This window comes from Saimiri boliviensis, chromosome 13 (assembly GCF_048565385.1).
Source record: "Saimiri boliviensis isolate mSaiBol1 chromosome 13, mSaiBol1.pri, whole genome shotgun sequence".
Lineage (NCBI taxonomy): Eukaryota > Metazoa > Chordata > Mammalia > Primates > Cebidae > Saimiri > Saimiri boliviensis.
The window spans coordinates 75,054,007-75,077,620 of record NC_133461.1 but is presented as its reverse complement, the minus strand read 5'-3'; the positions used below and the strand labels follow the sequence as shown (position 1 = coordinate 75,077,620).

The 23,614-nt window shown below is 42.0% G+C and overlaps 1 protein-coding gene across 4 annotated transcripts; it reads left to right on the top strand.

Annotated features, from left to right (window-relative positions):
* The first annotated feature begins 848 nt into the window (after positions 1 to 848).
* GOLGA7 (golgin A7) lies at positions 849 to 20,961 on the top strand. Of its 4 annotated transcripts, none has more exons than XM_010330244.3 (6): positions 849 to 927; positions 1,188 to 1,320; positions 8,233 to 8,385; positions 15,290 to 15,391; positions 16,439 to 16,501; positions 19,563 to 20,961. In XM_010330244.3, exons 2-5 carry the CDS (start codon positions 1,210 to 1,212, stop codon positions 16,484 to 16,486), a joined length of 414 nt encoding a protein of 137 aa, XP_010328546.1. In that variant the 5' UTR covers positions 849 to 927; positions 1,188 to 1,209; the 3' UTR covers positions 16,487 to 16,501; positions 19,563 to 20,961. The 4 variants fall into 4 exon arrangements, with proteins under 4 accessions (XP_010328546.1, XP_010328545.1, XP_039319307.1 ...); XM_010330243.3 differs by having other exon boundaries at positions 921 to 978; XM_039463373.2 differs by having other exon boundaries at positions 921 to 978; positions 16,434 to 16,501.
* Positions 20,962 to 23,614: the final 2,653 nt, after the last annotated feature.

Genomic DNA, 23,614 nt, shown 5'->3' with positions numbered 1-23,614 from the left:
CAATGGTTTATGGGTGATTTCATATATTCAAAGTTGTCAAATCCACTGCTTTAAGTATGTGTGATTTATTGTATGTCATTTCTATCTCGCAAAAAAACTGTTTTTAAAATACAAGAGAATTTTTCATATTTAAAAGGCAGGATATTTAAACCAAAATACGTAAAAGACAGTGGTACTAACAAGTTGTATTAGCAGCAGACAAGGGTAAGATGGGGTTTCTTTGGCTCCCTTGCAAAGAGATGCTGAGTAAAGTAAGTGCCAGTGGCCAACGAGAGCGGAATTGCTTGTCCCCTTGGGTCACTTGAGGAGCGTAGGTGCGGGCTGAGTGGAAATGAGGGGTGAGAGGAAAGCCGTCCCCAAAGAAGAGTCGGGGCGGGGGCTCTCAACAGTGGGGCCCAGGCAGGTTCTTCGTCCTGGCTTCCTGGCCCTGTCTCACGAGTCCAGGGACTAAATGGATCCCCTCGAGCCTGCTTTCTACTTCTGAACACGATGAGCGGTTTGTTTTTGACGGTTTGGGGAGCGGGTGTTGTTTCCTATGTTTTGTTTTTTGTTTTGTGTATTAGTTGGGTGGCATAACCCTTACGTAATCTGCGACGTCAAATCAAGAAACAAAATAACCCCTCACAACAAGCGACTGGGAACTACCCGCCGCCATCACTAGGGAAATGACACAGCAGAGAAGCTCCGCCCCTCATGGCCCCGCGCGCTCCGGCCGGCTGCAGCCCCACAGCTCGCCCCGCCCTCTCTTTCCGGAAACAACCCCGGCGCGGGCGGAAGGCGGGGTTGGCCCTGGCCCCGCCCACAGCGTTCCCCTTCCTAGGCCCAGCCCCACAGCGCTCAGCTTTACGGCCGGAGGAGAGGGCGGCTCCCAGACTTGAAGTAGGAAGCCTAACTTAGGGGCGAGGAAGAGGCTTTTTGCGGCAGGACGTAAGTGACGGCGAAGACAGCGCGACAGCAGCTGGAGGGCAGAGGAGGCGGGTTTGTGTTTCGCGGGCCGAACCGGGTTGTGGGGGGCGCGGGCCCTAGGCCAGGCTGCAGCTAAGGCCCGCAGTGGCAGCATGAGTGAAGGGGAGCGGGGCGGGGGAGGCCTTGGGCTGCTTTGGGCGGCGGGTGGGGGCAAGGGGCTGGCGGGCCGGAGTCCCGGGTCCAGGCCTGGGCTTTGAACCGCGGTTGGTGTTTCCCCGCAGCGCGGCCCGTCCCGTCCTCGCCATGAGGCCGCAGCAGGCGCCGGTGTCGGGAAAGGTGTTCATTCAGCGAGACTACAGCAGTGGCACACGCTGCCAGTTCCAGACCAAGTTCCCTGCGGAGCTGGAGAACCGGGTACGCAGCCTGGCTCCCCACGCCTGCTCTGGGCGAGCGGGGAGACTCACCGGGGACGGGAGGGGTGTGAGCGAGGCCCGGGCCGCTGAGGGCCCCGCGGGTCAGGGGAAGGCCGGGCACAGAAGGGGCCGTGGCCAAAGGTGTGAGGAGAGAGCCACCGAGCAAGACAGGTGTTTGGAGGAGGAAGAGTGATAGGCCGGTCGCCGGGGTTGGCGACCTTACGGAAGTTTGTTGCCAAGTGCCGGAAATCTGGACCCAGCAGTCTTCTGCACTCCCCCAAATCCGAACCCCGGGTTTTTGTCGGCAGCGATGAGGAGCCAATTCCTGAGGCTCCAGGGCCCCTCAGTCACCTGGTTGTAAGCTATATTCTCCTGTCTTTCCGCGCGTGAGGAATCATCATCGTTCTCATGACTGGTATTTGCTGCCTCTGTGCTGGTCCCACTGTTGGGTAGAAAGGGTTTATTAAGTGCATTGCCAGGCGATACATTGGAACCTTAAAGACACAGAGCGTTAGATAGGCTTGGGCAGGAAGATATCTCAGAACAAGGCCTTAAACTTGTCACATCCACTGGGAGCCACCTGTTTTGTTTTGCATATCAAAATGGTCATCAGGATATAGGTCTTTGGAGCAGCATTGCATGCAAAATGGAAGAATGGGATTTGTTTCCCCTTTCTTCAGACTTAGCAAAACGTTTTTTTAAAAAAATCATTGTATCTTCTTGTAGCAGTAATGGAGTGTGTGCCTGCCTGTGTTTTTGTGTGCCCACCTGTGTACACTCAACCAGAGATTCTTTTCGTCTTTACCCATGTTACATAGATTCTGTTTCCTGTTAAGGGATCAGTTTCTGGTGAGCTGGGAGCAGGTTTTGTGGCTCTCTCCTCTGTGACAGGGAGGGCAGGGCCTGAGAGGTGATTAGGCATTCCTTGGGTGTGGGGCTGAGAGATGCTGGTCATGGGATAAGTGGGCGTGGATGAGTCTGTATAGAGAAATGTGTAGCAGTTATTTACAGCCAGTTTACAGTGAGGTGGGTTGTACTGCCCTATTGGCCATGGTTGGGAAATCAACAATGATCCATTATAGCTTCCTTCATTTTGACATGATAATTGGCAGGTTAGTGGCCCAAATATGTTTCTTTAACTGCAAATTAATCAAATATGCCTTTAAAAGATGGTGAGGTGACTTGTTTCTGAAAAGCCATTTAAATGCTGCAATATGTTGTCAACTATGTTCTGAGTTAACTCAGCGTGACAGTAGGTGAGACTACCCACAGTGGTTGGAAGAGGTGGAAATTCAGCAGGCCAGGCGCGGTGGCTCAAGCCTAATCCCAGCACTTTGGGAGGCCGAGGCGGGTGGATTATGAGGTCGAGAGATCGAGACCATCCTGGTCAACATGGTGAAACCCTGTCTCTACTAAAAATAAAAAAATTAGCTGGGCATGGTGGCTCGTGCCTGTAATCCCAGCTACTCAGGAGGCTGAGGCAGGAGAATTGCCTGAACCCAGGAGGCGGAGGTTGCGGTGAGCCGAGATTGTGCCATTGCACTCCAGCCTGGGTAACAAGAGCAAAACTCCGTCTCAAAAAAAAAAAAAAAAAAAAAAAAATTTCAGCAACTGGCCAGTTGGTTAGAGCTACTGAATGACATTTTAAAATAATTTAACATCACAATTGATGTGCTTTACATGTTAAGATTTACATGGAATCAGGCTGGGCCCCGTGTGGTACGCCTGTAATCCCAGCATTTGGGGAGGCCAAGGCGGGTACATTTCTTGAGGTGAGGAGTTCAAGACTAGCTTGGCCAACATGGCGAAACCTTGTCTCTACTAAAAATAGAAAAAGTAGCCAGGCATAGTGGCAGGAGCTTATAATCCCAGCTACTCAGGAGGCTGAGGTAGAAGAATTGCTTGACCCTGGGAGGCGGAGGTTACAGTGCACCAGGATCGTGCCACTGCACACCAGCCTGGGCGACAGAGCAACACTTGTCTTGAAAAATAAATAAAAAGATATACATGGAATCAAACACATGTTTTATTTTTAAGCCTCTTATGGAAACTATAACATACAATTTATGTACTTCAAACTCAGAATATATTCTTTTTCACCACCATTATTTGGACATTAAAGATTCCTTTGCTTTAAGATTTTATTTTTTTTTTTTTTTTTTTTTTGAGACGGAGTTTCACTCTCGTTACCCAGGCTGGAGTGCAATGGCGCGATCTCGGTTCACCGCAACCTCCGCCTCCTGGGTTCAAGCAATTCTCCTGCCTCAGCCTCCTGAGTAGCTGGGATTACAGGCACGCACCACCATGCCCAGCTAATTTTTTGTATTTTTAGTAAAGACGGGGTTTCACCATGTTGACCAGGATGGTCTCGATCTCTCGACCTCGTGATCCACCCGCCTCGGCCTCCCAAAGTGCTGGGATTACAGGCTTGAGCCACCGCGCCCGGCTTGCTTTAAGATTTTAAAGCAGCACTTACACCTCATATATTTGAGCTAAGTGTGTGTATGCAGAATCAGACATCAGTCTTCCATTCTGTGTGTGGCAGAACCTTTATTTTGTAATCTAAGTACAAAAGTACAGTGTAGTTACAGTGCTCCACTGATCTCAGGAAATGGATATTTCTAAATTCTGGAGTCCTTTTACCTCTTTGACTTCATATAGCCCAGAACTGCTTGTGGTACTGAGTACGATATGGAATGTTACATGCTGCTATTCAATTGTGCCTTTGAATTTCTTTTTTTCTTTTTAAATGTTAGGGTTAAAACACTAGCTTATGCTTTAAACCACCAGAAAAGCTTTGATTGTGTGGGAATGCATGTATGTGTGTTGAGATTAAATTTAAATTACAGGTTTAAACTTTCCTTGCTTTGATGAAAACCTGAAAGATATCTGTTTCTCTACTACTTACCCTAGAAATTTTACTGATTGCTCTGCCATTGGGGCTGATTTTCTTTTTGTCGGAGCATCACACTTGGCAACGTAATAGACAAAGAGACGAATATGCAAGTGTTCTGTGTTATTTTACAGCATTTTTAAAAAATACACACACATTTGTGCCCTTTAATTTGAGAGTAAAGGACAGGTTCTGTCTGTTAACAAGTTCATTTTCTCTGCCGCCTGTTAGAATGTAATACTTTGATGCTTAAGCGTTTTGTGGCCAGAACAATTCTTGAAAGGAAACTTTATTCTCATTAGCCAAAATACAGATCTCCTAGTTACCCTTGGTCTGGGTAGAAGAAAGAGTGAACTGTAATTGAGGCACTTGTTCCCTTATTTCCCTTTAAAAAATAAGTCTCCCCATCTGGTTAATAATTACCTTAGACCTGCCACCCTTGATATGTGATCACTGGAGGCTTCACCATGCTTTCTACTGTATAGTTCAACAAGAAACAAAAATTGGGGGGAAATGAGCCTGATTTCTCTCCATCCTGGCTTTTGATGTTTGTGGGTTCCAGTTTTATTTGGCTCTGACTTCCCGTATCTCTAAATTTGGATAGAGCTCCTGTATCCGTGTCCGGGAACCTAAGAGAGAACACTGGCCACTGGTTTTCGTAGCCTAAGGGTGGTGAGATACAGATGCCAACATTTTGTTCTCTTGAGCCCTTTCTTGTGAAGTTTGTCATTTGCCTTTACTGATGTATTCTGTGATTATTACCCATTATTTTCCTTTTTAAAAATAACCTTTCAAAAACTTGTTGGTATTTACTTTTCTTTAACCGATTAACTTTTTTTTTAATTTGCCTTTTTGTTTGTTTGTTTGTTTAACTGACATATGATTTGCCTCTATCCCATAAGGCATTGTCATCTCGAAATAACTCAACAAGAATTAGTGTTTCTGGCTGGGCATGGTGACTTGCACCCAAGTAATCCCAGTTGCTCTGGGAGGTTGAGGTAGGAGGATCACTTGGGGCCAGGAGTTCAAAACCAGTCTGGGCAACATAGTGCGCCTCTGTCTCTAAACTTAAAAAGTAATAATAATTAGGGTTCCTGGGATAAATAGTAATTCTAATATGGAAGAAATAAGATGTTTCTGGGTTGAATCCATGGTTTTAAATTGTATTGTTCATAAAGAAATAGAAATAATTCAAGGAATTATAGACACATCAGATGTAATTGGAATTATTTAGAGTTTTGTAGACTTATTGGTGGACAAACTGAAGGCATTAACCTAGGCATAATTAGGTGAACATAACAGCTTACCATTTATGTTCGCTGGGCTCTCCTCAGTCTGTTTTCGGAATGAGAACTCTGACTTAGGTTACTAGATGACCAACTTTGACACCACATCTTCAAGGGGTAGCTCAGTGAAGAATTGCTTAAAGGCCATCTTTACCCACCTAGCCTTTGTCCGAAACGCTAATATTCCTGGAAATTTAAGATAACTCCTTTTGAAAAATGGGTAGAGCCAACCGCACTTTAGAGGTTACGTTAAACTAGTGCAGGCCACTGGCTTATTGACTCCTCACATTTTCGACACAAAGGACAAAACAATGACTAAAACTGCTTCTAATTTAAAGAATTGTCATAGCTTATGGATGGTCATGAATTGTTTTACACTTTAAAAGATTACATTCTTGGCCTGGCATGGTGGCTCATGCCTGTAATCCCAGCACTTTAGGGGGTCAAGGTGGACGGATTGCCTGTGGTCAGGAGTTTGAAACCAACATGGCCAACATGGTAAAACCTCGTCTCCACTAAAAATACAAAAATTAGCCAGGCGTGGTGGTGTGCACGCCTGTGATCCCAGCTACTCAGGAGGCTAAGGCAGGAGAACCACTTGAACTCAGGAGGTGAAGGTTGCAATGAGCCGAGACCCTGCTGCTGTATTCCAGCCTGGGAGACAGAGTGAGACTTCATCTCAGAAAAAAAGATGTTCTTAGGGCCAGGTGCAGTGGCTCACGCCAGTAATCCCAGCACTTTGGGAGGCCAGGCAGGTGGATCACAGGAGGCCAGGAGTTCAAGGCCAGCCTGGCCAACATGGCAAAACCTTGTCTCTACTAAAAATACAAAAATTAGTTGGGAATGGTGGTGCATGCCTGTAATCCCAGCTACTCAGGAGGCTGAGGCACGAGAATTACTTGACCCTGGGAGGCAGAGGTTACAGTGAGCCAAGATTGTGCCTCTGTACTCCAGCCTAGGTGACAAGATTGAGATATGTTTTTTTTCTTCTTTTGAGAAAGGGTCTCACTCTGTCACCCAGACTGGAGTGCAGTGGTGAGATCTTGGTTCACTGCAACCTTCACTTTCCAGGCTCCAGCGATCCTCCCACCTCAGCCTCCTGAGTAGCTTGGACTATAGGCTTGCGCCACCGTGCCTGATTAATTGTTGCATTTTTAGTAGAGACAGGGTTTTACTGTGTTGCCTAGGCTGGTCTCAAACTCCTGAGCTCAAGTGATCCATCCACTTTGGCCTCCCAGAGTGCCGGGATTACAGGAGTGAACCACCACACCAGACTGATTTTTTTTTTTTTTTTCCCAGAGTCATTCCTGTTATAAAGAAAGACATAATAGGGTTCACAGGAACCAGGAAAGAGGGGGAAAAAAAGGCCAGACAAAAAGTATTTTTAAAGAAAGACTACAAAAGAGAGAATTCGTAAATAAGTAGTTATTAATCTTAGAAATAAGGGAATCCTTAATGTGAGAGAAGGCCTAGAGTGTGAACAGATAAGAATGGCAGTATTGGATGAATGCTTTCCTAATGGCAAAGTCCTGGGATGAAATGGTGAAATTTGAAATCTGTTACACAAAGTACTATTAGAAGGCAGTAAAGTAATATTGGAAGAATGAAGTAAAAGCAGATGATTGAGTGAAACGATGGGTGACAGCACAGATTCTTATGTGCAATGTGTGGAACCAAAAGTATTTCAGATTTTGGAATATTTGTTATACTTAGGAATTATCTCAGGGATGGGACCCAAGTCTCAACACGAAATTCATTATTCATATAACCTGAAGGTAATTTTATACAATATTTTAAATGACTATGAGACAAAGTGTGTGTACACTGAACGATCTATCACCCTTTGAGAACATGCTTGCCTGGGATAATCTGGCTGTGCATAGAAAAGATACATGGCAGCTGACCGGGGCTGGAAGGGTCTTTTTTCCCTTGGGGACACTGAAGAAACTGTGTGTTGTGCACCTGCATTTTGACTGTGACACCTCACATGAGGTCCGGTGTGGAATTTTCCACTTGTCATATCAGTGCTCAGAAGTTTCAGATTTTGGAGCCTCTCTGACTTCTGAATTTTAGATCAGGGATGCTCAGCCTGTAGTAGTATTAGTGTAAATTTAAGATAATGGTGTCACCAAATAGGAAGAAGTAATGAGAATGACTTTATTTGAAAAATTGTGTGTTAGCTTGAGATTTTACCTTAACAAATTTTACCTTATTTAGTAACAGGATAGTTACTTTAAAAGAGATAGGTTGACTAAACAGAATACAGAACTTAGGCCTTTTGATCCTTCTGCTAAAATGCCATTCCCTTTGGCCTAGTAAATTCTACTGTTTGGTTACTCAATTTAAGATTACCTGTTCTCCCCAGATAAAGGAAACTTAGCCTTTTTATGTGCCCCCACTAGACTTTATATTTGCCTATGTCATAGTATCTGATAGTAGGTGCTCAGTAAATGTGAATCTAAATCAGTGGAAAGAGGAATAGTCTAAAATTACTTGAAATTCAGTAGAAAGAATAAAGAAGTACCTTATTGAGCCTTGAAGCTATCCAGTATTTATAAAAGGGATAAAATTAAGCAGTTTCGATAACTTAGGCCCAGATTTAATCACAAAAAAATGGTCAACTGTTAGCTAAGAATAGTGACAAAACAAGATAAATTAGTGAGATCATGCATTAGTACATTGATTTTTTTTTTTTTTTTCCAAAACTTACTTTTAAATTCTTTCTTCTCTACAGATTGATAGGCAACAGTTTGAAGAAACAGTTCGAACTCTAAATAACCTTTATGCAGAAGCAGAGAAGCTTGGCGGCCAATCATACCTTGAAGGTTGTTTGGCTTGTTTAACAGCATATACCATCTTCCTATGCATGGAAACTCATTATGAGAAGGTAAGGCTACATTTGTTTTCACAAAAATCTCTTAAAATCATGAAGAAGGCGAGTTTATTACATATTGATGCTTATATCATGATAGTTGCCGTAACATACTTAGGGGCATTATCATTCAAATTGTGTTGTTGCGCCTGTGTACAGAGCACATAGTCGTGAGTCTTTCAAAACAGGTCACAATCGGTGTGTTCAGTTGCAGGTGACATGTCACTGTTCAGACTGGCTTACACTTAAGAAGAATGTAGAAAATCTCTATGTTCTCCTACTCAGCTTTCTGGGAATGTTTTTACTTTATTTCCCTAAGTTTCACTCTGTCCTCCCACCTGAGTTCTTAACTTTTCTTTCCAGCTGCCTGCTAGCTCCCAAATTGCTGATTCCACAACCTAAGGTAACCAGAAGTCAAACTTCCCACCTCCCCATTTCGTCAATAGCGCCCCTGTCTTTTTAGGGTGTGGGGGATAAAGAAGAGGGAAAGACTGAAATGTCTTCCATTTTCCCAGTCATTAAGTTTTTGTGATTTCCTCTGCCGCTATCCTAGGGTACGCCCTTATTCTCTCTCTTCTAGACTGTTCAAATAGTCTGACTTGTCTCGTCTCTTCCCTCCTTTTGCTTTTCTAAACTCTCTGCTGCTGTGTTCATAAAACAGAGATTGACTTCCCCTACTACTTCTGTCAAGTCAGAGACCTTCCCTGGCTTCCCATTTTTTGCTACTGAGTAAAGTTCAAGGCCGTGTTCAAGCTGACCTCAGTTTACCTTTCTAGCGCTACCTTCCATTCCTTCCTTCACTTTCTTCCTCAGCCAAACTCCATCCCACCCTGGTCAACAAACATAGCCACTGTGGTTCTCCTCCACCTGGAATGCCGTCTTCCCAGGTTCAAATCCCACCAGTCCCTTAGGTCTCACTTCCATCTAACTTTTTCTCTCTTTTGGTCAGAATTCTTTCTCTTCTCTGTGTCCCTACAACATTTTATTTGTATCTGTTTTCTGGTTCTTGCTTCACTCTTCTTAGGAGTGTAGCAGTTTATGTTCTTGTCTTACTTGCCCTTCAAGTCTGTATTTTTCTTGAGGACAATGCCTTAACCGTTTTGCATCCCTCTTCATGCCTAACACCATGCCTTTGGTATATCAGGCACTCATTTAATGTATGTTAAATAAATGACTGTAAATTAATCACTGGATTTTGACAGTGCTTAGAAAATGAAATGCTATAGGAATATATTTCACCCCATCTGATAGAAATGTCTTACACTCCATGTAGTGGAGAGTGCATGTAGTTGCAGCCAAAGTTTTTGGGGCTTGTAGCTGAAAATGCTGCTGTATTCTTCATTGCCATGCCGCTACTATGATTCCGTCTCATATAAACAGGTGCATCTAATACAGTCATTTATATCCTTCCCATGTTGAAGTGGGAAAAGTTCTCTTGCCCCCGCCACCCCATCGCAGGCTGTGCGACGGGGGTGTGGTTTGCTTCTGGAGTGCCCCGCTGCTCAAACATCTAGGGGAGCATACAGATGGGCAGACTGGGGGGCTCCAGCCCCATGGCAGTGTATGGGGTGAATGTTTTACAGCTCCTGAAGCCCCAGTGGGCGTATGTTACAGGGTCCATAGGCAGCTCTTGTTAGCTCATTAGACCCCTGCCTTATGGCAAGGACAAAGGGCTTTCTGTATCCAAGAGTTCTTGCCTTGGTGTACTGGAAGAATCCGATGGCATGTGGGCTTGGAGAATGAGTGCAAGGTTTTGTTGAGTGGGAGTAGCTCTCAGCAGATTGGGGAGCCAGAAGGGAGATGAGTTTCCCCTGGAGTCAGGTCGCTGAACAGCCTAGCTCTTCTCCAACCACCCTGGCCAAACTCCACGTCATTCCGCCAGTTGATGGCCTACCAGCGATCCAGTGGGCTCCTACCCCAGTGTTTTCCTCTCGACACCCTGTGTGTTCCCCCACCAATGTACACCTCTCCACATTCAGCCACCCATGTGTCTGCCTGCTAGGGTCTCGGTTTTCATAGGCACAGGATGGGGGCGTGGCAGGCCAGGGTGGAAATGCAACATTTGGGCAGGAAAACAATTCCTGTCCTCACCTACTGGGCACTGGCCCAGAGGTGGAGGGCTAGCCAGGGACCACACCCTCCTCTACCCAGCACTTCCCTGCCCCCTTCTGTGTCATTTAAAGAGACCACGGTCTTCCTTCCTTATCAATACCACACAGAGAAGCTAACTTTCATTCCTGTTTAACTTTCAGAATCAGAGGTTATCAAGGCTCAGTGTCAGCTTTCAGTCTGTTTTAGTGTATCTCCTCTGTAATAATATGTTTAGTGAGTGAGGGCTCAGGGGATTTGTTTGCTCAGTAACTGTTGAAAGCCTACTATGTGCTAAGCAAAGTTCTGGCAGGGCGAACATGGTTGCTGACCTTGTGGGGTTCATAATTAAGTGGTGACAACTGATAGCAAGGAAACATAAATAAAGCCAACAAAATTATACATTATGATAAGTGCCTTGAAGGAAACAAACTGGCCTATGATAGAAAATAATAGGCGGGACCTAATCTAGAATGTATGGTCAGAAGAGGCCTCTGAGGTGGAAACACCTTTGAGCTGTTTCGCAAAGGATGAAAAGCCTGGGGCATTGAGGCAGAAAGATGAACATACACAAAGGCCCAGAGAGCTTGATGGGCCCTGGGAACTGAGAGAGGGTGATAATTAAAGGCATGAGCCTCAGCCCCCAGCAAGATTTTCATTTTAAAGAGATCTCTTTGCTTTGTGGAAAAAAGGCGTACGAGTAGAAGTAGGGAAACAAAATAGGAATCTCCACAGAAATCCAGGCAAGAGTGATATAGCCTGGACTAGGAAGGGAATAGGGGAGGTGTAAAGAGGTGACCAACTCCAAGGGATAGGATATGCTGATAGTCTGCCCTGAATGTAGGAGGGGAAGGTAAAGCTGAATTCATATGGATAGAAACTCGATCATCGGGAATGGCTATTTACAGCAGTCCATAATATTGCCAGTTTAAGGTAGAAGTACATCTCTTGAGTATTTTATTCGTGCTTAGTGAAGTATTAAAGGGCTCGCCATTACTTTTGTTGATAAAATTTTAATTATTTTTTATTTGTCAATGTATATTTGCTGAAATGGATAGAAGTACTGATGTCATTTGTAAAAATATTGGTTATTGGGTGCTAGTCAGAGTATGCTAATTATGAGATCTTGGACAAATTAATCTCTCTGAATTCTCTCAAATGGATATTAGAATTAATAATTTGCCTCACATGTGGTTAGTGCTTAATAAACAGTGTTTTCTTGAGGTGCAACCTCCGCCTCCTGGGTTCAAGTGATTCTTGTACCAATAGAGACAAGGTTTTGCAATGTTGGCCAGGCTAGTCTCAACCTGGACCTCAAGTAATCTACCTGCCTTGGCCTCCAAAAGTTCTAGGATTACATATGTGAGCCACTGCACCCAGCAGCCAGTCTTTTTTACTTTGACTTAAAAAAAAGAAAAGAAAAAAGAAAAAAAAAACTAGAGATAACGGTCTCATTATATTGACTAGGCTGGTCTCGCACTCCTGGCCTCAAGCCAGCTTCCTATCTTGGCTTTCTAAAGTGCTAGGATTACAGGCATGAGCCACTGTGCCCAGCCGAGATAGATTTTAAATGAAGTTATCTACGTAAATTTTAATCAGATATTTGTACACTCACTTACGATTTTTTATTTTCAAGTATCAGTAATCTTTTAACCAGCTGCTAGTTTATTTGGATACTGAAAACACTTAGCAGATCTCAGTTAAAATCTTTCCAGTCAATAGTCTTGGAAGATGGTCCTTAATACCAGAAATACAATGATTATTGGTTGATCACAATATATGTTTTAACTTGGATTTGTAGACATTGTGTAAGGTACTATTTTATAGGTGTAAGCAAGGCCCCTTTCTTTTTGTAGAGCCAATATTATAAAGCCAGTAAAGACCAAATAAAATTAATCCAGAAAGCAAATTTAAGGCCTGGCCACATTTTAGAAATAGGTGGTATTTTGTAGAAACCGAACATGGATAACTGTATTGTGCACCATTAATAACTGGAATGATCATAGTTAAAATTTGATATCCTTTAAATAGAAGTGTGTATTTGTATTTCTGATAAAATTATCAAAATGTAAGCACAGCTTCCCTCTCCCTTCCCCAGTTTGTCTCTGAAGAATTTTTGTGCTATTATTTTCTACTTACGAAAGGATTGGGTTGAGTCATTTAGTTTCTATTGTTTTAAACATCAAAACTCCTAGTCTGCAAACAGTAAGCCAATATAACAGTGCTTATACTTTGTCATGTGTGTTAAATTTTTTGAAATTGTAAATAGGCCTTTTAAAGCTTACTAGAACAATCATGCATTTTTCCCGAGAATGTGCTATTTATTGATTTAAAATGAAGATAAAGACTTCAGTGTTACTTCTCTATTGTTGCTACCCATGATAATTAGGGAACAGATGGGCTCGTAGAAGGTTCTCCTCTCAGTATCTCTCTGCCTTGTTCATGAACTAGAAAACATCCCTTCTGCCTGTGTGCTATAATCTCTAGAAGGAAGACAGGAGAGAACTCGAATATGTTCTGAAAGCACTAAGATGCTGGTGCTACTTAGCTTCATCATGCTGTTTTTCTTGAAGGTCTAGTAGGCTTTCTCCAGTTTTATATCCTCAGGGAGGGCAGTGATTTTTTCCAAGGTTTGTGTTTCACTTTGTAAATATTATACAAATTGAAGTTTTATTGAGGACTTGAGAGTAACAGATAACTTTGTTTAATATTATGGTTTGCTTTGACATTGATTTACCAAAAATAAAAAAGTGTGAATAAAATGTCAACATGAGGTTTCTTGGAAGTGAGAATAGTGCTTTGTCCTTTCTGAGATCATGGTATGAGTTTACACCTACTAATGCTTTTCCGCTGCTAAAGAGACTGCGAGTTCTGTTGTTTGTTTGTTTTAATTTTAATTTTATTTTTATTTTGAGACTAAGAGTTTTAAAGCATCTTGTTAAGGACAGTGTTGCCTTCACCGAAATATTATAAGAAGATTTAACCCTTTTACGAAAAGAAAACTAATTGTTTTCTTTCTGAACTGATAACCAAGTGCACATCAATGTTACTAAAGTTTATTTAAAAAAAAAAAAATCCTTGCCCAACGAAGTTATGCTTGAACCAAATAAAGGAGTGCTGTTTCTTTGCTAGTAACCTGTACTCAGAGAAAGGAGGAGGAAGGCTATTCTGAAGGAATCCTTTCTTTGAAACCAGCCATGCAGGCATTTTTCTGAGTGTCTTCCCTAGTATTAATGGACTAGAGTGAAGGGAGACTGAGTCTCCAGTTTCCAATTCTGGCAGGTGAGCTGAGGAGGAAATTGGAGAAATGATTGAGAGGCCTGAGTTGGGCACCTTTATGGGCTACTTCCTTCTATTCATTATTTCAGGATGATTGACAAACTCTGATGTGAAGATAGTGCCTAAGGGGTTTTTTTGCTCATAAAGACCAAGCATAGCTCAATTGTTTTGAGTGCTGAAAGTAGGAGAATGATACATGCTTTGCTTCAGGTAATTAAGATGAAAAAAAAAATCTTTTCTTTAGAAGTAGTAGTCTTAATTTATTATATAAGAACCATGTAGACTGCTCTTTCAATAATCTTAAGCTTTTTTAAAGAAGCATAAAACATGAGATTTTTTTATCCCCAAAGAATACTTGAATAAACTGTTTAAATTACTTTCCTTCAATAAGATTTTATACAAAACATGTAGAGTTTTTACATTCTAAATCAGTTTATACCAAAGCATCTAAATTGTAACATCCTAATTTGTTGGTGTGGTCTGTATGTTATATAAGCCACTCGTAAATCATTGCTTAATTTCCAACTTTATTTTCATACAGTTCTTTTTTCCCTTTTAAGTTGTGATCACATTTGTGACTTTATCATTTCCTAATAGTGTGAATTTAAGGAAATATATAGTAATTTAAAGAACTGGATTAAAGCCTCTTTGAACATTACAGCCAGGAAAAGGTTATGATGACTTTGAGCCTGAAATAAAACATGTAACTCTTTGATTTTGGATATAGCTATTAAGATTTATTTTCTTCTAGCTTATCTGTCTCAGAATTGCCCTTATTAAAGCAGAGATTTGGCAATTTCCAGAAGTTCCTTTGTATCCTATCTGGTTTTTGTCTACGTTTGCTTTGACTTTTACAAGCTTAATACTAAACTTATAAATTGAGGTTCCTGTCTAGGAAATGAGCAAACTGCAGAATAGCACTACATGCACTCATGGAAATGACATAAGACACTTGTAGTTATCAGAAACTCCCTGGCAGCTAATGCCCAGATGCTTTACAAAGGAAATAAACCTTTTTGGTTTTGAAATAACAGGACTACCTTTTGTTATAGGCCAACCTTTCATCATTACTTTAAATCGATGAACATATACAAAGGAGAGAAGCAGTCCTTGAAGTTTTGTAAATGGCAAGGCCAAGAACTGTCCTTGATTTTAGACAATGTCACATTAACAACACTTTATGAATAGGGAAAGAGAAGCATGAGCAGCCATTGTGTATATAACCGTCTGTGTTTCTCTACATGCAGGATTGAGGTGACTGGGAAGTGGGAAGTAGGAAGGAGGGGGTTAGTTCTCACAGTGCTGTGTATGCATTTGCATTTATTTGCATTACATCGAAGATATTTTTGACTTGAAGAGTCCCTCACACTTTGCTATATGTCATATGTAACTCATGGGAGCCAAGTAATCACAGCTGTATTCCGCCATATGAATGTCCATGTGACTTGCCTTGAAAACGAATTCCTACTGCATGAATATTTTGAGATCTCGCTAGCACTTAAAGGGAAATCTGATGAAGTCTGTAAAAAGCTGTGGTGTTTCTTTTTGTCAGGTTCTGAAGAAAGTCTCCAAATACATTCAAGAGCAGAATGAGAAGATATATGCTCCACAAGGCCTCCTCCTGACGGACCCCATTGAGCGAGGACTGCGAGTTGTATCTTTTTAGTCCAGATCATAAGGTCTAAATATTTATAAAACGAAAATGTTGATATTGTTTGGCATCGGCTAGAGAGAATTAACTCCCATCCTGTATTTGCCTTAGGAAGTTTCTGTGTGAATTGCATACCTACTGTAAACCCCCTGTCTCCAACATTTTTTTCTATTAAGGCATGTCTCTCCTTCCATTGCATGGTGCAGGTCTCTGTGGTTTGTTTACTATCTGGGCACCATCTTTCCTGGTGGTTCTGAGGGCATCTTGTAGTAATAATGGGGGTGGTTTGAGTAATGCATTTCAGCTGCAGAAATCCTGAACCTGAAGCCCCTTTGAAATGGATAAACTCATAGTGTGTGGTGAGACTTGTCATCCTAATGAGTTGCAGTTCCATGGGTTCATCTGACTAGTTGAAATCAGTTATAGCTGCCAGATGTATAATTTAGTTACCTTTGTGCGTATTTTTACAGGCAGTAAGCTTTGAAAATCACTACGTGATTTTGGTAAATAAAATTGCAAAAAAGTTATTTAGCTTGATAACTGGAGCAATGGGTAAATGATTATTTCAAAAAACCTAGGTCACATTATCCCAGGCCTTCCAGCTGATAATAATTTCAGCCGTTGTATTATACTCTGCAACAATAGTTCTTTAACTTTCAGGGGTCATGAACCCTTCCTTTCCCAAGAAAAAAGTTTTCATATAATTTCAGGGCATTTTTAAATCCCTGAATTCATTACCTCCATGGATTCTCAGTTAAGAACTCACTAGTTCTACAAATAAAACATCTTTTTCAGAATTTTGTTTTGTTTTGTTTTCAAAACAAATCATTGGTGTTTGTGAAGGAACTACATGTGGACTACTGTAAATAATTACATCTCTGAAAATTTTCAGCAAATTGAAAGCAAACTTAAGTAGGAAAAAAACTTAATAATTTAAGAATAAGCAAAGCAAACTGAAAGCAAAGTCTGCAGATCACACCATCCACCTTGCCACGTCCCCTTTATCTGTTGTGTCCTGTAGTGTGTTTTCTTAACAGCCATGCTGTTTAGATTGAAATTACCATTTATGAAGACAGAGGCATGAGCAGTGGAAGATAAACCATAGAATTAAAGGTAAATATGAAATGATATGGCCTATATGTAGCTTTTGCAATTTTAGAGGATGCATGAATATTCTTCCCCTTACGGTAAATAAATCATTAAATCATGCAGTTAAATAGTGATATATTTGCTGTGTTAACTTAAGCTAGTCACCGTATTAGCTTGATATTTAAAATGTTTATTCAACCCAAGTTCTATTTGGTGATAGAGAACTTAATTCTGATTTTTTTTCCTGCTGTATTGTGTTCAGAATGGTTTTGTTGTTACTTTGGTGGGGGACTGAGGAATGGCGGTTACTTGGCTTGTTTTAATATTTCAAAACTATCCTAGACATATAAATACTTGGGTTTTGCATATAAAAATCAGTTGAGAGATGTCTGCCTATATGACAGATGGCTTTAATAAACAAAGGAACATTTCAGAGGGGAGTGGGGAGATTCTGAATATTCCATTTATTTTAATTAAGTAGCTTCAGACCTCTGTAGAAGAAACCTTACCTACTGAGTAGAAACATAAATTTCATTCCTTTGTTTAAAGTGTTAATGTCCTTAGATATTCAGATACTACCTTTAATGAGTAAGAAACAAATTAATACTAATAATCTCTAGGCAGAGCCATGTTGAAGCCGTAAGCACTTTAGCATAGCCTTCTAAGAGTAGGAAGTAGCAATTCACTATTTCTACCAACCACTTCTACAGAAAGTGTTCTGCTGCTGTGCTTTTCCAGTCGACTGTGCTTACAGGTCTCTGTCACTAATTAATAGTCAGCACAGACACAGAATGTATCAAAACAGACATATGTCGTCCTAGGGCAACATTAATAAAAGGTACAATTTGAGGGTACCTACTATGTGCCTGGTATTATGCAAATGATACTTCTGAATCTCACAAGAAACCTGCATAGTATTTCCCCGTTTTACAGATGAGCAAACTTGGCTACAAATAGATGAAATGATGTTCTCACGGTCACACAGTTAACAAGTATTGGGATGTGAACACAAGTCTGATGGACCATTAAACCCCTGTCTTCTACACCATACTTCCTCTCAGTACTTGCAGCAGCAGGAATATGAAGAATGGGAAGAGTTCATCAGATTATTCTAGAGGTTTATCCCCTTCTCTTGTTCAATACTTAAAAAAAAAAATACACTTTGTCTGCTCCTGTATAGTTTATTCAGTCCTGCAAGCCATGCAGCATTTCAAAGCTGCCTTCTTTAGCACTAGTGAATGTGTCACCTGAATTCCTGAAAGCCAGATATCTAAATCATGATATCCTCTGCCATATGTTTTATTTCCTTAAAAAGGCTTTGTTAGCTGGGCACAGTGGCTCACGCCTGTAATCTCAACACTTGTGTGGCCGAGGCGGGTGGATCATGGTCAGGAGTTCGAGAACAGCCTGACCAACATTGGTGAAACCCCATCTCTGCTAAAAATACAACTATTAGCTGGGCATGGTGGTAGCCGCCTGTAATCCCAGCTACTCAGGAGGCCGAGGCAGGAGAATTGCTTGAACCTGGGACACAGAGGTTGATTGCGCCACTGTACCTTAGCCTGAGCGACAGAGCTAGACTCCGTCTCAAAAAAAAAAGAAAGGAGGGGGTGGGGCTTTGTTTTGGAATACTTAGTGTTACTTGTCCATGTACTTTCTCATATACAATTTTCAAACTGATATTTCTCAAACAAGCAACCAGGAACCTTCTGTGTGGCTTTTGTTCCATGCCATGGGATAAGTTTTTATATCAATTGCAGCTGTGATGACTTGGCACAGCCCATTTATTATGACTCATTTTGCAGCTATTATTGTGTAATCATGTGTTGGGGTTTGAGTAATTACACACCAGAGGCTAATCTATTAATATTCAAATAACTGTGGAATTTTACAGTGGGAAAAATTTGCGTTAAGAACTTGTGGATACCATCTTTCAGGAATGCAGATGTATTTGTTCGACACAATTTCCTTTTTGGAGTATGTGTTCCCAGGGTCCAGGTTGCAGTTGAGATCTTGGAGAAGGGAGGGAAACTCTAAGCATAATTTATTCAGTTCTTCTTTTTTTCTTCAGTCTGCACGTTGTCTGCAATTTGAAGCAATGTATGGGAATTAGTGACTTAACAAAAGACTGCAAATATGAGGAGGCCCGTTATTTTTAAAAAGAGCTTTAAACCAAAACACCTTTCTTTAAGCTTAATTTTTATACTATCTTGCATATATCTTTATTACATCTTTATTGTTAGATACACTGGTGTTTTCTCTGTGAATTAAGATTTCCATCTTTATATAAAAATGGAATACATAAGGCCAGGCACAGTGGCTTATGCCTGTAATCCCAGCACTTTGGGAATCTCAGGCAGGCAGATCAGAAGATCAGGAGTTTGAGATCAGCCTGACCAACATGGTAAAACCCCGTCTCTACTAAAAATACAAAAAAAATTAGCCAAGCATGGTGGCACATGCCTGTAATGCCAGCTACTCAGGAGGCTGAGGCAGGAGAATCGCATGAACCCAAGAGGCGGAGGTTGCAGTGAGCCGATAGTATACCACTGCACTTCAGCCTGGGCGACAAGAGTGAGACTCCGTCTCAAAAAAAAAAAATTTAAAAAAAGGAATATATGATAATTCCATCACAATTAATTAGTGACAATAAAAACAGCTAATGTTTGTTGCCACATATGTGCCAGCACTATTCTAAATGCTTAATTTTAATCATCACAACCACCATGTGAGGCAGATACTGTTATCTAGATACTGTTATCCCTGTTTTTCAGATGAGTTAGCAGAGGCAGAGAATTTAAGTTGCTGGCCCAAAGATGAACAGCTAGTAGACAGCAGTCAGTGCAGCCTGGCTCTATGGTGATGTGCTTGGTCAGAAATGTGAATATATAGGACCTATAGATTTGTAGCCTTTTTAGCTGTAGACTCATTAAGACACATGATACCAAGATATTTTAGTAGATAAAATCCTGGGTTAGTAGAACATAGACCACATATAAGCTCATATCGGTTGATAGAAGAAAAATGATTTAACAAGTCATCTTCAGCATCTCTCTCAAACCTTTACCTCTTCCTCTAATTACAGATCCCACTTCCAGCCGGGCCCCTCATGTATCCACTGGCCGACCGCAGAGTGTCCCTACCTCCTCTCCAGAGCATCATTCCTTTCTATCTGCTGCCAGAGCCACGGTGCCATTTACTCCAAGGACTCACTTTCTACAATTCCACACCTGGAGTGACCTCTCGTCGCTCAGCATCCACTTTGTGTCTCCAAATTGTGTAGGACTCTGTAATCTTCTGATTAGTTCCTGAGAAAACACAATGAAGCATTTCACTTTTTTATTCAGAGCCATTTAATAAAACACGCAGTTGGTCAGCCCAGTGCAAAGCTTATTTCTTATCTGCCACCAGTACGTACCATTGGTTCTCTTCATTCCTTGGGCCAGCTTCTCAGGTGGCTTTAGACGTCAACAAGTCGTATCGTAGCCAGTGTTCCATCTTGTTCCCCTAAATTAATAAAACGCTTTTCTCCAGGATTTTGATGAGGGGTTGGCTGTGACTGTGGTTTTGCTAATTCATCTCCCAGATTTCAAGGAATTACCAGTTTTGCCATGACTCAAATCTTAAGATCTGTTTCTACTCTTTAGTTTCTCAAACCGAAGCTCATTGAAAAAATAATGTATAATGTTATTTGTTTGATTATAGCAATTATTCCTAATTAAAGCAGTATTTAATGCAATTTCCAGTTACTTCTTTGGAGAATTTTATGTCATCGTTGCATTACCCTGAATGTTGAGAAGATGTGATGTGTGTTGCTTGTTCATCAAAAATCAGTAAGCACAATAAAGTGGATGCCAAACCATCAAACACTTAGATGTTCCTGCTGTGTCCCTGGATATGTAATAAGCAAGTATAAAAAATAATTATAGTTTTGTTATAAATATAACTTATGAAAAAAAAATTTGATAGGAATGATACTGTATATTACTAATTTTTAACTATCCCTACTGGCAAACCTTACGAGTCACAGAATTTTCTCATATACAGTATTCAGTGCACAGAAACCTTATGATTGGGTCAAGTACAGTAAGTTACTTCTAAGAAAAACTCTCAAGTCTGAGTCAATATTTGTAGCTCTCCTTTTGACTATGTGTTCCTAGGATCAGGGCTGCTGATGCCTTTCATTCATCCTTGGGTTTGAGAGCACTGTATTTGGGAGAGAGTTTAAAAATACATTAGGAGAGGGAAACCATTAAAAGTTTCACTGTCAGAGATATTGTAGGTGCTAATACTGGATTTTGTCTTTCAGATTTCTTTGATGCGTCTGTTAGTCATTCAGTAAATCCCGTTAAGTATGTGTAACATTTTAATTGTGTAAAACTTGTTTGTTACCTTACAGCCTGTAATAGTGTGTCTGCATTTACAACCCGTTGCAATAACTTTGCTGAAATATTAACACATTAATAAAACTTTTCTTAAACGAAGTGTCTCTGTGTCATATTTGGTGGGATTTGGTGGTAAATGATGGTAAAGTGGTAAATGATAGGACACTAAATTTGGCAGATGATACTAGAATTGTAGTAGTGTAGTAGTCAGTGTGGCTTAGTGTTTTTAAATATCTTACATTTCTGTGTCATACCTCTCAATTTCTTACGTTCTATCTTACAAGAGCTGGTGTATTATAGGTAAAAAACAAGGAGTAGTCATTGGCAAAGCCTGAGTCCTGTCCTCCTGCTCTCCTGCCTGGACAGCATCACCTTCATCACTCGTTCCACCGTCTCCACAAACTAGCAGCCCCTGGGCTCTGGCCCAGGTACGGCCCCCAGTCGGTCAGCAACAGGGCCAGCGCCTGTGTAGGTGCCAGGGGCTCAGGCTCCCAAATCTCTGTGTCCTGCTCCACCAGTTTCTGGGGTCTAGGGGCCTGGCCACAGGGATGGTCGGGAGTCTGGCAGGAATGGGGGGTCATCCACAATGAGAAGGAGACCATGTAAAGCCTGAATGACTGCCTGGCCTCCTACCTAGACAGAGTAAGGAGCCTGGATATCGAGAACCAGAGGCCGAAGAGCAAAATTTGGGAGCACCTGGAGAAGGGACCCTAGGTCAGAGACTACGGGCCATTACTTCAAGACCATTGAGGACCTGAGGGCTCAGATCTTCACAAGTACTGTGGACAATATTCACATCATTCTGCAGATCTCCAATGCACGTCTTGCTGCTGATGACTTCAGAGCCAAGTATGAGACGAAGCTGGCCATGTGCCAGTCTGTGGAGAGCTGTTGCTCTTCCATAGGCTCCACAAGGTCATTGATGATACCATTGTCACTCGGCTGCAGCAGGAGACAGAGATCAAGGCTGTCAAGGAGGAGCTGCTCTTCATGGAGAAGAACCACAAAGAGGAAGTAAAAGGCCTACAAGCTCAGGTTGACCATGGAGGTAGATGCTCCCAAATTTCAGGACCTTGCCAATATCATGGCCGACATCAGGGCCCAATATAATGAGCTGGCTCAGAAGAACCAACAGGAGTGGACAAGTGCTGATCTCAGCAGATTGAGAGAGCACCACAGTGGTCACCACGCAGCCCGCCAAGGTCAGAGCTGCTGAGCTGACATGGAGCTGAGATGTATAGTCCAGTCCTTGGAGATCGACCTGGAGTCAATGAGAAATCTGAGGGCCCCCTTGGAGAACAGCCTGAGGGAGGTGGAGGCCTGCTACGCCCTGCAGATGGGATCCTGCTGCACCTGGAGTCAGAGCTGGCACAGACCTGGGCTGAGGGACAGCACCAGGCCCAGGAGTACAAGACCCTATTGAACATCAAGGTCAAGCTGGAGGCCGAGATTGCCACCTACCGCCGCCTGCTGGAAGACAGCAAAGACTTCCATCTTGGTGATGCCCTGGACAGCAGCAACTCCATGCAACCCATCCAAAACCATCACCCGCCAGATAGTGGATGGCAAAGTGGTGTCTGAGACCAGCGACACTGAAGTTTCGAGACGTTAAGCCAGCAGAAACGGTACCCTTTGGAGAGCGAGAAGCCAGTAACAGGTTCAGAGGTGGAAAAAAAAAAAAGGAATAGTCCATGGTAATCAAAAAATGTATATATTCTTTTGAGATGGAGTTTTGCTTTTTGCCCAGGCTGGAGTGCAATGGCACTGTCTCGGTTCGCAGCAACTTCTGCCTCCCAGGTTCAGGTGATTCTCTTGCCTTAGGCTCCCAAGTAGCCGGGATTGCAGGCGCCCACAACCACGCCCAGCTAATTTCTGCATTTTTGGTAAGAGCCGGGGTTTCACTGTGTTGGCCAAGCTGGTCCCGAATTCCTGACCTCAGGTGATCCACCCACCTTGGCCTCCCAAAGTGTTGGAATTGCAAGCATGAGCCACAGTGCCCGGCCTAAAAAATGTATTTAAAGAAATAAGTCATTGGCATGTTTCATTAGGAAAAAAGTGTCACAGTTATTGTTACCATCTTGGATCACCTGATGACTCAGTTTTTTTTTTTTAATTTTTATTTTTCTGGGTACATAGGTGTCTATATTCATGGTGTACATGAGATATTTTGATACAGCCATCCAACGCATAATAATTACATTATGTCAAATAGGCTACTCATCCCCTCAAATGTTTATCCTTTGTGTTACAAACACTCCTAATGCAGACTCCGTTTTTGTTTCTGTTTTGTTTTTTGCGATGGAGTTTTGCTCTTGTCACCCAGGCTGGAGTGCAGTGGCGCAATCTTTGCTCACTGCAGCCTCTGCCTCCCAGGTTCAAGCAATTCTCCTGCCTCAGCCTCCTGAGTAGCTGGGATTACAGGTTTGCACCATCACGTCCAGCTAATTTTTTGTATTTTTAGTAGAGATAGGGTTTTGCCATATTGGCCAGGCTGATCTCGAACTCCTGACCTCTGGTGATTCACCTGCCGCGGCCTCCCAAAGTGCTGCCGTTATAGGCATGAGCCACCACACCCAGCCAAGACTCCATTTTTTTTTTTTAATGGGGTAGATTTGTAGAAAATTCACAACTTAGAAGTTATAGTCTATATTCCAACTTTCTTTTGTAAGCTTATTTTCCTATATAAAATGTTCAGTGTCTCTCCTTATCCTGTGAAACTCATAGTAGATAATATATATAGCCAGGAGTCAAA